We start from the raw sequence: 13,930 nt of genomic DNA on the forward strand, positions 1-13,930 counted from the left end.
ATAGCCTTCCTCTCCTTGGAACTTGCCCTATCACTGCACCTATACTTATTATTACCCGCTTTGTAATCTCCCTTGGGAAAACACGTTTCTTGAGGGCAGGATATTATCATATTATTTTTTATATCTCCAATAGGTCACGGTGTGATTTGCATACTGTGGTTCCTCGAGAAATGTTAGGTGAATGAACTCAATTCACAGAAATAAATCCGGCTCTGAGCGTCTCCCCTTGTGGACTGCGTTTATCCAAAATCATAAAACTTTACACTAAAAAACGGTGAATAAAATGTATGTAAATTAAACCTTTAAAAAAGCCGACTTAAAATTTTTTCTTGAGGATCCCAGAGAGTCCTGAAGACTTTTATGGGTTTCATGTATCAATACTTAGCATATTAGAAATAACTGAGAAACATTTAAAATAGTTCTTTATGTATTCCTTCTAAAAATAATAAATGCATTAAATGTTAAGAGAAATAATGCATATTCATTATATATGTTGTATTCATCTGACCATTCTCCGCGTCTTGCACAACTCCCAGCACGCAGAAGACGCTAGACTCTTATCAGGAGAACAAGATCCCGCCCTCCTCACCCCGCCCAGCGGCCAACCGCCCGCGCGCCCGAGGCTCCTGGGACACGCGGCCCGCCCCCTCCGCGCGCCGGCGCCAGGTGCCAAGGCGCACGCGCAGAACTCCGAGAGGCCCAGCCGAAGAGCGGGCGGCTGCGGCCGTCCCTTCCCCCTCCCCTCGTCGCGCACGCAGGGAACTCGTCGCCGCGGCTGCTTCGGCTGCGGCGGTCGGTCGTCGCGATGGACAGTCTGTGGAATGAGCTGACCCTTGCCTTTTCTCGTACTTCCATGTTTCCCTTTTTTGACATCGCCCACTACCTGGTGTCGGTGATGGCACTGAAGCATCAGCCGGGTGAGTGCGGGGCGCCGAGGACCGGCCCCCTCGGGATGCCCCTCACCGCGAGGACGGCCTGAGCGGGGTAGCGGCCGAGCTGCCCCCCCGCCCGGAGTCCTATAGTCGAGCTGGAGGGGCGCCGAGAGGTGGCCCGTCCGACCCCTCGAGCACAGGTGGGGAAAATGAGGCCCGGGCGGTCCTCGCCAAAGGAGGCGCGGGGTTGGGGGGAGTGCGGGGGCGCCCCACCGCCGCGGGCGGGACTCCTGGGACAGGTGACAGGGCGGCCGCAGCCGCTTTTGGGAGCCCAGGACTGCCCGCGTCCGCCCAGGGGTTGCACCGTCTCCCGGCGGTGCCACCAGTTGCTTGGAAGGTATTTTAAAATGACCTGGGAACAAAGCTTCCGGAGACAGCACGTCTGACTTCGTCGCTTGGGGTAGTGAATGGTTCTGGACGGCTCTCCGGTTTTGAAAGTTGGTTAAACACTGAAATAAAGAGCCTCAAGTAGGCACCTCCAAGTTCCCCTTAACGCAGAGGTCTCCCACCTTGTTTAGCATGTTAGACAATGATTGCTAAGAGGAGTGGATTCCCATTTTGGGTCATATGAGTGACGTTGTACAAGAAAAGCCATTTGGCATAGCTTCCCTTCTTTGTACAGTGGGGATGTGGTCTTAATACAGAGTTTTGAGTTCTTTCAAGTATGCATACAAGGAGCAATATTTGTTTTTTCTTGTATTTTACATTCAGGATATATTTACTCCTGTTGCTTTACTTTTGCCGTTATTCTACCTGCCTTTTCATTTTATGCTTTCTTCCTTTTCTGAGGTCAGGCATTTTCTTTGCCTTACTTTCTCTGTGTTCATGCTGCCTTTAATCTGCCTTGTCCTACAGTCAATGAGTGAGGGATTGAGGATGATGCTGTACCTCTTATGGTCTGTTTTTTTCGGTTTTTTTGTTTTCTTTAAAACCCTTGGACCTCAGAAATATTTTTCAATTAAATTGAAATTTGTAGCTCACCCTAAATCATTGTTTGGTAGCAGTTTTGACCTAGATAAGGGGAATAGTAGAGTATTAAATCGGGACAGATAATCTGCATAAGAGCCTGCTTCCTTGATTTAAAGTAAGTACATTTTATTATTATGCCATATTCAGTATTTGGTATTTTCTTGTATAGCTTAAATCAGAGGTTCTCAAAGTGTGGTCCAGGAGCCCCTGGGATTCCTGACACTTCCAACTCAAAATTATTTTCATAATAATATGCAGATGTCATCTTTTTCACACTCATTTTCTCACAAGTATACAGTGGAGTTTTCCAGAGGCCACATGACCTGCCGTACTGTAACAGGTTGAATGCAGAAGCAGATATGAGAATCCATCTGTTTTCTATTTGAAGCAGACATGAAAGAGATTTACTAAAAAAGTGTGAGTTTTCTCACCAAATATTTTTTGCTTTGGAAAATAGTTATTTTTCATGAAGAATATATTATTTGTTAATTTAGTGCATTTATTATTTAAAAAATGAATACCTAAAGAACTATTCAAAAATTGTCTCGTTTATAATTTCTAATAAGCTAAATATTGATAACCCACATAAAGAAAAGCTTTTTAGGGGGTCTTCAAGAATTTTGTTTTGGAGTCAGCCTTTTTAAAGGTTTAATTTACCTGTATTATATTCACCCTTTTTAATATAAAGTTCTATGATTTTGGACAAACACATACAGTCTTGTAACTACCACCACAATCAAGATAGAAAACAGTTTCATCACCCATCCCAGACTCCCTCCTGCCCCTTTGTAGTCAGCCCTCCCGAAGCCCATGGCAACCATTCATCTGCTCACTAATTTTGGGGGGTGCAGAGGAGTCCTGAGACCAAAAACCTTGAGAACCATTGGACTAATTGGACGCTAGTACAGTATTACACATGGTGTAAAAATATTATATTCCAGTACCAGTACTTGTAAACATGTAAAAATTATAGAATTCACACAAAAGAGTGAACCTGCTTTTACCAGAATTGTGTTAGACTGTCCTTCCACAGTATTGGCTGTTATCAGTCCTAAATAATCTTGTCATTCTGATGATCAGAAAACATAGTTTTCATTTGCATCTGTCGTAGTTACTAATGTTTACTGGCCATTTGTATTTACACGTATGTAAATGTATTGAGTTGATCATATTGTTTTTCCTATTTAAAATGTAATACATTTAAAAAAATGAATTATCCTTACATTTTTGGAATAAACTGTTTGATGTATTAGTTTAATTCATTAGGGATTTTCATTTGCCAATACTTATATAAAACTTTACTTAACTGGCAACTTTTTTCTGTTCCCCAGGGACTGATTCTTTAGAACACAGACCTGTAGTACAATAAAACCACAATTCATCTATGTACTGCTACCTGGGTTCTTCTTATCCTTATCTCCTCAAGCATGTTACTCCTTGAGACTCTTGACTTTTGGAATGTACTCTATCACTGCCAGTACCTCACTCCCCACTTTCTATAGTTTACATCTTATGGCTTACAGACTATGCCTAGATCTAGACTACTGAGGGCAAGTGGGTAAAGGGGATTAACTCTTTCTATCTGTGGTGTTGATAAGGATGGCATCTTTTTTTGTGTTTGGTTTAGGTTGTAGGCCTTCAAATCCAAGGAAAGATGATTGTCCCCCCTACCCCCTCTCTTTTCCATGTGACTTGCGCTTCATAAGTGAAACCATCAGGGGGTATTTTTAAAATTTTTTATTTATTTTAAAATTTTTATTGCAGTATGGTTGCTTTATAATGTTGTGTTAGCCTCCACTGCACAACAAAGTGAATCAGCCATACACATACAGATATCCCCTCCCATTTAGATTACCACAGCATCAGGGGGTATTTAATATGTTGGATTCTTTTTTATTTCTTAGTTTCCTTCCATTTGCCTCATACTTAACCTTAGTTCCTCCTGAGCTCTGGCATCTGATTGTCTATAGCTTTTAGTTTTGGCTAGTAGTGTAGGGTTTTTTTTTGTTTGTTTTTTCTATTTTCATGGGCATTTTATTAGGAAGTTGGAAAATGCTGCTTTGGGAATTGTTGGTCAGAAACCATTTCAACAGAATGTTTATGTCGTCAGTTGTAATCTCTCTTACATTTTTAATCTGTGTTCTCTGTTTTTTTCTTATTTAAATGTTCATTAAAATAAACACATTTCTTTAATCCTACATTCATATCCGATTGCTATTTTCTGTAAGACATCCTGAAAATTTAATCTACAATGATCTCCACTTGATTTTTACACACAAAATCTATTAATTTACTCTTAATTCTCTGACTGCTATTTTGCTAACTTCCCTCAAATCATATGTAGTTCAATTAAGCAAATATTCACTGTAGTAGGTACTATATTAGATGTTGAGGATACCAAGATGAAAGTTACTGTTATAGCTCTAAAAGAATTCAACTGTGCTGTTGTCACTGTCATCTCCTCTGCCTCCCCCTCCTCATCCTCCTCCTCTTTCTCTTTCCTTGCAGTGTCACATAAGGTTGCACTACTTTTCTTATACAATAATAATATTCATTCATTTCAGATACATGCAGAACATTTCAGTGTCTTAATTCTAATCCCCATACATCTCTTTAGGTAGGTGTTATTGAACAGATTTTACAGATGAGTAGTCTTACAGGAATAAAATAACCTTACTTAAGTCACATAGTTTAGTAAATTATGGAGCTAGTTCTTGGGCTAATTTCAAAGTTCTCAACTATTCTGTGCTCTCTCTTTGCAGATACATTTAATGTTCCAGGTTTCTCAATATTTAGCAATTTCTCAATAAGTTGTCATTTGACATCATTATTTTCTCCCATGATTTCAGTCATTTGCACATCACTACTCAGTTTCTCATTTGTTTTCAGGAATTAAATCCAGGAATAAAGTTTGTCATTGTTCCTTCCTCTAATCTGTGGGAGATGAAAAGATTAATAAAACAAGAATTTATCAGTTCTGGGGATTCTGGGAAGGTGGCAGCATACTTTTGCTATCTTTATGAATTCCGACGTGAACACATACAAAAAAGTGCAAAAGTAATCGTAAATGTATAGTTCAATGAATTTTCAGAATGAGCGCAACTATGTTAGTCAACATCCAGGTAAAAATAGAACAACTATGATACCCCCAAACCCCCCTTTGTTATAGCATGCTTTTAAAAGAGCAGATTCTGGCCAGTGTGGGGAGGAAAAGGATGTCTCAGAAATGACAGTCCATAATTTACTTATGTGAGTACACAGAATCTTACTTAAATATCTTTAATATATATATTTTAACATCTTTATTGGAGTATAACTGCTTTACAATGTTGTGTTAGTTTCTGCTCTATAACAAAGTGAATCAGCTATACATATACATATATCCCCATATCCCCTCCCTCTTGAGTCTCCATCTCACCCTCCCTATCCCACCCCTGTAGGTGGTCACAAAGCACCGAGCTGATCTCCCTGTGCTATGCGGCTGCTTCCCGCTAGCTATCTATTTTACATTTGGTAGTGTATGTATGTCCATGCCACTCTCTCACTTCGTCCCAGTTTACCCTTCCCCCTCCCTGTGTACTCAAGTCCATTCTCTATGTCTGCGTCTTTATTCCTGTCCTGCCGCTAGGTTCCTCAGAAACATTTTTTTTTTTTTTAGATTCCATATATATGTGTTAGGATACAGTATTTGTTTTTCTCTTTCTGACTTACTTCACTCTGTATGACAGACTCTCGGTCCATCCACCTCACTACAAATACCTCAATTTCGTTTCATTTTATGGCTGAGTAATATTCCATTGTATACATGTGCCAAATCTTCTTTATCCATTCATCTGTCAGTGGACACTTAGGTTGCTTCCATGTCCTGGCTATTGTAAATAGTGCTGCAGTGAACATTATGGTACATGACTCTTTTTGAATTATGGTTTTCTCAGGGTATATGCCCAGGAGTGGGACTGCTGGGTCGTATGGTAGTTCTATTTTTAGTTTTTTAAGGAACCTCCATACTGTCCTCCATAGTGGCTGTATCAATTTACATTCCCACCAACAGTGCAGGAGGGTTCCCTTTTCTCCACACCCTCTCTAGCAGTTATTGTTTATAGATTTTTTGATGATGGCCATTCTGACAGGTGTGAGGTGATACCTCATTGTAGTTTTGATTTGCATTTCTCTAATGATTAGTGATGTTGAGCATCCTTTCATGTGTTTGTTGGCAATCTGTGTATCTTCTTTGGAGAAATGTCTGTTTAGGTCTTCTGCCCATTTTTGGATTGGGTTGTTTGTTTTTTTTGATACTGAGCTGCATGAGCTGCTTGTATATTTTGGAGATTAATCCTTTGTCGGCTGCTTCATTTGCAAATATTTTGTCCTATTCTGAGGGTTGTCTTTTCATCTTGTTTATGGTTTCCGTTGCTGCGCAAAAGCTTTTAAGTTTCATTAGGTCCCATTTGTTTATTTTTGTTTTATTTCCATTTCTCTAGGAGGTGGGTCAAAAAGGATCTTGCTGTGATTTATGTCGTAGAGTGTTCTACCTATGTTTTCCTATAAGAGTTTGATAGTGTCTGGCCTTACATTTAGGTCTTTAATGCGTTAAGAGTTTATTTTTGTGTATGGTGTTAGGGAGTGTTCTAATTTCATTCTTTTACATGTAGCTGTCCAGTTTTCCCAGCACCACTTATTGAAGAGGCTGTCTTTTCTCCATTGTATATTCTTGCCTCCTTTATCAAAGACAAGGTGACCATATGTGTGGTGGTTTATCTCTGGGCTTTCTATCCTGTTCCATTGATATATATTTCTGTTTTGGTACCAGTACCATACTGTCTTGATTACTGTAGCTTTGTAGTGTAGTCTGAAGTCAGGGAGCCCAGTTCCTCCAGTTCTGTTTTTCTTTCTCAAGATTGCTTTAGCTATTCAGGGTCTTTTTGTTTCCATACAAATTGTGAAATTTTTTGTTCTAGTTCAGTGAAAAATGCCACAGGTAGTTTGATAAGGACTGCGTTGAATCTATAGATTGCTTTAGGTAGTATAGTCATTTTCACAATGTTGATTCTTCCAATCCAAGAACATGGAATACCTCTCCATCTGCTGGTATCATCTTTAATTCCTTTCATCAGTGTCTCATAGTTTTCTGCATACAGGTCTTTTGTCTCCTTAGGTAGGTTTATTCCTAGGTATTTTACTCTTTTTGTTGCAGTGGTAAATCGGAGTGTTTCCTTAATTTCTCTCTCAGATTTTTCGTCATTAGTGTATAGGAATGCAAGAGATTTCTGTGCATTAATTTTGTATACTGCTATTTTACCAAATTCATTGATTAGCTCTAGTAGTCTTCTGGTAGCATCTTTAGGATTCTCTATGTATAGTATCATGTCATCTGCAAACAGTGACAGTTTTACTTCTTCTTTTCCAATTTGGATTCCTTTTATTTCTTTTTCTTCTCTGGTTGCTGTGGCTACAACTTCCAGAGAGTGGGCAACCTTATCTTGTTCCTGACCTTAGTGGCAATGGTTTTAGTTTTTCACCATTGAGAACGATGTTGGCTGTGGGTTTGTCATATATGGCCTTTATTATGTTGAGGTAAGTTCCCTCTATGCCTACTTTCTGGAGCGTTTTTATCATAAATGGGTGTTGAATTTTGTTGAAAGCGTTTTCTGCATCTATTGAGATGATCATATGATATTCTCGTTCAGTTTGTTAATATGGTGTATCACATTGATTGATTTGCCTATATTGAAGAATCCGTGCATTCCTGGGATAAACCCCACTTGATCATGGTGTATGATGCTTTTAATGTGCTGTTGAATTCTGTTTGCTAGTATTTTGTTGAGGATTTTTGCATCTATGTTCATCAGTGATATTGGCCTGTAGTTTTCTTTTTTTGTGACATCTTTGTCTGGTTTTGGTATCAGGTGATGCTGGCCTCGTAGAATGCATTTGGGAGTGTTCCTCCATCTGCTATATTTTGGAAGAGTTTGAGAAGGATAGGTGTTAGCTCTTCTCTAAATGTTGATAGAATTCGCCTGTGAAGCCATCTAGTCCTGGACTTTTGTTTGTTGGAAGAGTTTTAATCACAGTTTCAATTTCAGTGCTTGTGATTGGTCTGTTTATATTTTCTATTCCTTCCTGATTCAGTCTCGGAAAGTTGTGCTTTTCTAAGAGTTTGTCCATTTCTTCCAGGTTGTCCATTTTATTGGCATATAGTTGCTTGTAGTAATCTCTCATGGTCCTTTGTATTTCTGCAGTGTCAGTTGTTACTTCTCCTTTTTCATTTGTAATTCTGTTGATTTGAGCCTTTTCCCTTTTTTTCTTGATGAGTCTGGCTAATGGTTTATCAATTTTGCTTATCTTCTCAAAAAACCAGCTTTTAGTCTTATTGGTCTTTGCTATTGTGTCCTTCAATTCTTTTTTATTTATATCTCATCTGGTTTTTATGATTTCTTTCCTTCTGCTAATATTTTTGTTGTTGTTCTTCTTTCTCTAATTGCTTTAGGTGTAAGGTTTGATTGTTCATTTGAGATGTTTCTTGTTTCTTGAGGTAAGATTGTTTTGCTATAATCTTTCCTCTTAGAACTGCTTTTGCTGCATCCCATAGGTCTTGGGTCGTCGTATTTTCATTGTCATTTGTTTCTAGGTTTTTTTGATTTCGTCTTTGGTTTCTTCAGTGGTCTCTTGGTTATTAAGTAGTGTATTGTTTAGCCTCCATGTGTTTGTATTTTTTACAGGTTTTTTCCTGTAATTGATATCTAGTCTCATAGCGTTGCAGTCGCAAAACATACTTGATACGATTTGAATTTTCTTAAGTTTACCAAGGCTTGATTTGTGACCCAAGATATGATCTATTCTGCAGAATGTTCCATGAGCACTTGAGAAGAAAGTGTATTCTGCTATTTTTGGATGGAATGTCCTATAAATATCAATTAAGTCCATCTCATTTAATGTGTCATTTAAAGCTTGCATTTCCTTATTTATTTTCATTTTGGATGATCTGTCCATTGGTGAAAGTGGGGTGTTAAAGTCCCCTACTATTATTGTGTTACTGTTCATTTCCCCTTTTATGGTTGTTAACATTTGCCGTATATATTGAGGTGCTCCTATGTTGGGTGCATAAGCATTTACAATTGTTATATGTTCTTCTTGGATTGATCCCTTGGTCATTATGTAGTCTCTTTCTTTGCCTGTTGTAATAGTCTTTATTTTAAAGTCTATTTTATCTGGTATGAGTACTGCTACTCCAGCTTTCTTTTGATTTCCATTTGCATGGAATATCTTTCTCCATCCTCTCACTTTCAGTCTGTATGTGTCCCTAGGTCTGAAGTGGGTCTCTTGTAGACAGCATATATATGGGTCTTGTTTTTGTATCCATTCAGCCAGTCTGTGTCTTTTGGTTGGAGCATTTAATCCGTTTACATTTAGGGTAATTATCGATATGTATGTTCCTATTACTGTTTTCTTAATTGTTTCGGGTTTGTTATTGTAGGTCTTTTCCTTCCCTTGTGTTTCCTGCGTAGAGAACTTCCTTTAGCATTTGTTGGAAAGCTGGTTTGGTGGTGCTGAACTCTCTCAGCTTTTGCTTGTCTGTAAAGGTTTTAATTTCTCCATCGAATCTGAATGAGATCCTTGCTGGGTAGAGTAATCTTGGTTGTAGGTTTTTCCCTTTCATCACTTTAAATATGTCCTGCTACTCCCTTCTGGCTTGCAGAGTTTCTGCTGAAAGATCAGCTGTTAACCTTATGGGGATTCCCTTGTACGTTATTTGTTGCTTTTCCCATGCTGCTTTTAATATTTTTTCTTTGAATGTAATTTTTGATAGTTTGATTAATATATCTATTGGTGTGTTTCTCCTTGGATTTGTCCCCTAGGGAACTCTACACTTCCTTGGCTTGATTGACTATTTCCTTTCCTATATTAGGGAAGTTTTCAACTATTATCTCTTGAAATATTTTCTCAGACTCTTTTTCTCTTCTTCTTCTGGGAGCCCTATAATTCAAATGTTGGTGCGTTGAATGTTGTCCCAGAGATCTCTGAGACTGTCCTCAATTCTTTTCATTCTGTTTTCTTTATTCTGCTCTCTGGTAGTTATTTCCACTTTTTTATCTTCCAGGTCACTTATCCGTTCTTCTGCCTCAGTTATTCTGTTATTGATTCCTTCTAGAGCATTTTAAATTTCATTTATTGTGTTGTTCATCATTGTTTGTTTGCTCTTTAGTTCTTCTAGTTCTTTGTCAAACGTATCTCGTATTTTCTCCATTCTATTTCCAAGATTTTGGTTCATATTTACTATCATTACTTTGAATTCTTTTTCAGGTAGACTGCCTGTGTCGTCTTCATTTGTTTGGTCTGCTTGGTTTTTACTTTGCTTCTTCATCTGCTGAGTATTTCTCTGTCTTCTCAGTTTGCTTAACTTACTGTGTTTGGGGTCTCCCTTTTGCAGGCTGCTGGTTCGTAGTTCCTGTTGTTTTTGGTGTCTGCCTCCAGTGGGTAAGGTTGGTTCAGTGAGTTGTGTAGTTTTCCTGGTGGAGGGGACTGGTGCCTGTGTTCTGGTGGATGAGGCTGGATCTTGTCTTTCTGGTGGGCAGGACTGTGTCTGGTATTGTGTTTTGGGGTGTCTGTGAACTTATGATTTTAGGCAGCCTCTCTGCTAATGAGTAGGGTTGTATTCTTGTCTTGTTAGTTGTTTGGCATGGGATGTCCAGCACTGGAGCTTGCTGGTCGTTGAGAGGAGCAGGGTCTTAGCGTTGAGATGGAGATCTCTTGGAGAGCTCTCGCTGATTGATATTACATGGGTCCAGGAGGTCTTGGTGGTCTAACGTCCTGAACTCTGCTCTCCCACCTCAGAGGCTCAGGCCTGACACCTGGCTGGAGCACCAAGACCCTGTCTGCTACCCAGCTCAGAAGAGAAGGGAGAAAAAAAAGGAAAGAAAAAATAAATAAATAAAATAAATGTAGTTATTAAAATTAAAAATAAGAATAAATAATTAAAAAAAAGAGAGCAAGCAAACCAGTAAACAAATCCACCAATGATAAGAAGCACTAAAAACTATACTATGATAAACGTAGGAATAAGTAACCAGGGTGTTGCATTCAGCAAACCTGAGGTCTACAGTTGATCGCAAAGTCCACTGCCTCAATTTTGGGATGATTCATTGTCTATTCAGGTATTCCACAATGCAGGGTACATCTAGTTGATTGTGGAGATTTAATCTGCTGCTCCTGAGGCTGCTGGGAGAGATTTCCCTTTCTCTTCTTTGTTTGCACAGCTCCTGGGGTTCAGCTTTGGATTTGGCCCCACCTCTGCATGTAGGTCGCCCTCTGGCGTCTGTTATTCGCCCAGACAGGACGGGGTTAAAGAAGCAGCTGATTAGGGAGCTCTGGCTCACTCAGCCCGGGGGTCGGGAGGGGTACAGAATGCGGGGTGAGCCTGCGGCAGCAGAGGCTAGCATGACGTTGCAACAGCCTGAGGCACCGTGTGTTCTCCCAGGGAAGTTGCCTCTGGATCTTGGAACCCTGGCAGTGGTGGGCCGCACAGGCTCCCAGAGGGGAGGTGTGGATAGTGACCTGTGCTTGCACACAGGCTTCTTGGTGGCTGCAGAAGCAGGCTTAGCATTTCATGCCTGTCTCTGGTGTCCATGCTGATAGCTGCGGCTTGCGCCTGTTTCTGAAGCTTGTTTAGGTGGTGTTCTGAATCTCCTCTCCTCGCACACCCCGAAACAATGGTCTCTTGCCTCTTAGGCAGTTCCAGACTTTTTCCCGGACTCCCTCCCGGCTAGTTGTGGCACACTAGCCCCCTTCAGGCTGTGTTCACTCAGCCAACCCCAGTCCTCTCCCTGGGATCTGACCTCCGAAGCCTGAGCCTCAGCTCCCAGCCCCCACCCGTCCTGGCGGGTGAGCAGACAAGACTCTCGGGCTGGTGAGTGCTGGTCTGCACCGATCCTCTGTGCGGGAATCTCTCCGCTTTGCCCTCCGCACCCCTGTTGCTGCTCTCTCCTCCGTGGCTCTGAGGCTTCCCCCTCCCACCCACTCCCCATCTCCACCAGTGAAGGGGCTTCTAGTGTGTGGAAACTTTTCCTCCTTCACAGCTCCCTCCCTGAGTTGCAGGTCCTATCTCTATTCTTTTGTCTCTGTTTTTTCTTTTTTCTTTTACCCTACCCAGGCAGGTGGGGAGTTTCTTGCCTTTTGGGAAGTCTGAGGTCTTCTGCCAGCGTTCAGTTGGTGTTCTGTAGGAATTGTTCCACACGTACATGTATTTTTAATGTATTTGTTGGGAGGAATGTGATCTCCGCGTCTTACTCCTCCGCCATCTTGAAGGTCCTCTCTTTAATATTTTTTAAGGTAAAGGAAAGTTAGAATATTTGAGTGACCTGACAAAACATTGATCAGGGAGTGTGCTGTAGTAGAAAGCGTTCATAAAGTCAGAAGTCAGAAGACCAGTGTTTAGTTCAAACTCTACCACTAACTAGGTAGCTTAGGATAAGAACTTAAAACTCAATATTTATGCAGTGAGTGAGGTGGACCAGAACACCAGCTGAGCAGTGTCCCCTCTCCAGGAGTCTTCAGTTTTGACTCTAAAGAGCTCTTCCTCCAAGCTTCTAAGTTTTAATAATTTCAGCCTATCCTTTATTCCTCCAGGAGTGGTAACAGCTTTCTACAGTTGATACTTCTGTGACTCCATAGTACTTACTTTTTACTTTTTCAATAATCTACTTGACAATTTTATATCTACTTACTTCTTTATATTAAATCCTTTCTGTTAATAAAACTTTGTATTTTCTGTTTCCTGACTGGACTCTGGTACAGAAACCTAGGAGTGGGGTTTAACTACTTGCTTTCTGGTTTTCATATGTAATATTAAGATATCTAAAGTGCTGGCTATTTCCTGTCCATAGACCTAGTCAGTATAATGCCTTCACTGTGGCAGGGCAGTGTGATGTTCTGTGGACTCAATATGATCAAAATCTCTGTGGACTTTTTTGGAGAACAGGAGAGTTGACATAGATCTGAGGCAAGACTGTGATAGCGTACTGTTAAACCTGCCAGGTAAAAGCAAAGTGTTTCTGGGATTCTTTGCAAATTATATGGAGAAAAAAGCATTTCTTTACTAGGTTACAGAGGTTAATGCTGATTTGTTCTAGTAAAAATACTATATTTTGAATACCAGCTGCAATTGGAGTCATTACCGGTCTATATTTAAGATAGTTCACGATTATTTTTCAAGGTCCATCTGCTTTACATATAGCCCAAACAAGCAAGTTAAGTGGAATGTGATAGCTATCATCATCTTTCATCTTTCATGTTTTTGGTTATGGTAGTCATCTCTGTAATACTGCTTTGTAAAAATATCTTGGTGAGGAGAAGAAACTCTAGGGGCTTCTACCTGATCATTCCTATCATAATGATTCTTATTCCAAGGATCAGAGAATCAATATGCAGAGTGTGCCAGTTGCTAAGTATGTCTAGTCTAGTTATACATTAAGGAACTGGGGAAATAACCACAGCTGTGGATTTACTTGTCCCACTATGATTCATACTTGATATAAAACTCCTTGAATTGTGTCACAGATAATCTCTAAGCCATTGTTGCCTACATGATTATTTTAAAATATTTTGATGAAAAAGCATACTTGAGGCATATGAGATAGATTATGTTGTTAATTTTTCTTTTTAAAGAGATAAATCTATAAATGGGAAAGACTAGGGTAAAGGTTTACTAATATGCAATTTAAAAATACTTAACCTCTGGAGATGAGGCTTTGAGAAGGCTAGAGCATTCCCCTGCTTCTTTCTGGAAGTCATATTAACCACCAGCAAGCTGAATGCTAACTGTTTGGAAATAGCTACAGTGTAACTAGTTCTTAAAAATGGAGACACACTGCGGAACTAAAGTAGACTGAGTATATCAAAATAAACAAGTCATGTGTGCAGTACATTAAAGAATATCTTTCTAGTCTTTGTTTTAACTAAGTCAGTAAAAGTATGTTAAACATAGTCTAATAATTCATTTGGCCAGAGAATGGGATTATTTTGTGGATGTGATT

The 13,930-nt window shown here is 39.9% G+C and overlaps 1 protein-coding gene across 2 annotated transcripts in view; it reads left to right on the top strand.

Annotated features, from left to right (window-relative positions):
• Window positions 1-689: 689 nt before the first annotated feature.
• The window catches only part of TMEM38B (transmembrane protein 38B), a 70,044-nt gene continuing 56,803 nt past the window's right edge, over window positions 690-13,930 (top strand). For both annotated transcript variants that reach the window (XM_059926521.1, XM_059926522.1), the window contains exon 1: window positions 690-917. In XM_059926521.1, the coding sequence (XP_059782504.1) occupies window positions 806-917 (112 nt within the window). In that variant the 5' untranslated portion in view covers window positions 690-805. The remainder of the gene's footprint in view (window positions 918-13,930) is intronic.

This window comes from Balaenoptera ricei, chromosome 6, assembly GCF_028023285.1.
Source record: "Balaenoptera ricei isolate mBalRic1 chromosome 6, mBalRic1.hap2, whole genome shotgun sequence".
NCBI lineage: Eukaryota > Metazoa > Chordata > Mammalia > Artiodactyla > Balaenopteridae > Balaenoptera > Balaenoptera ricei.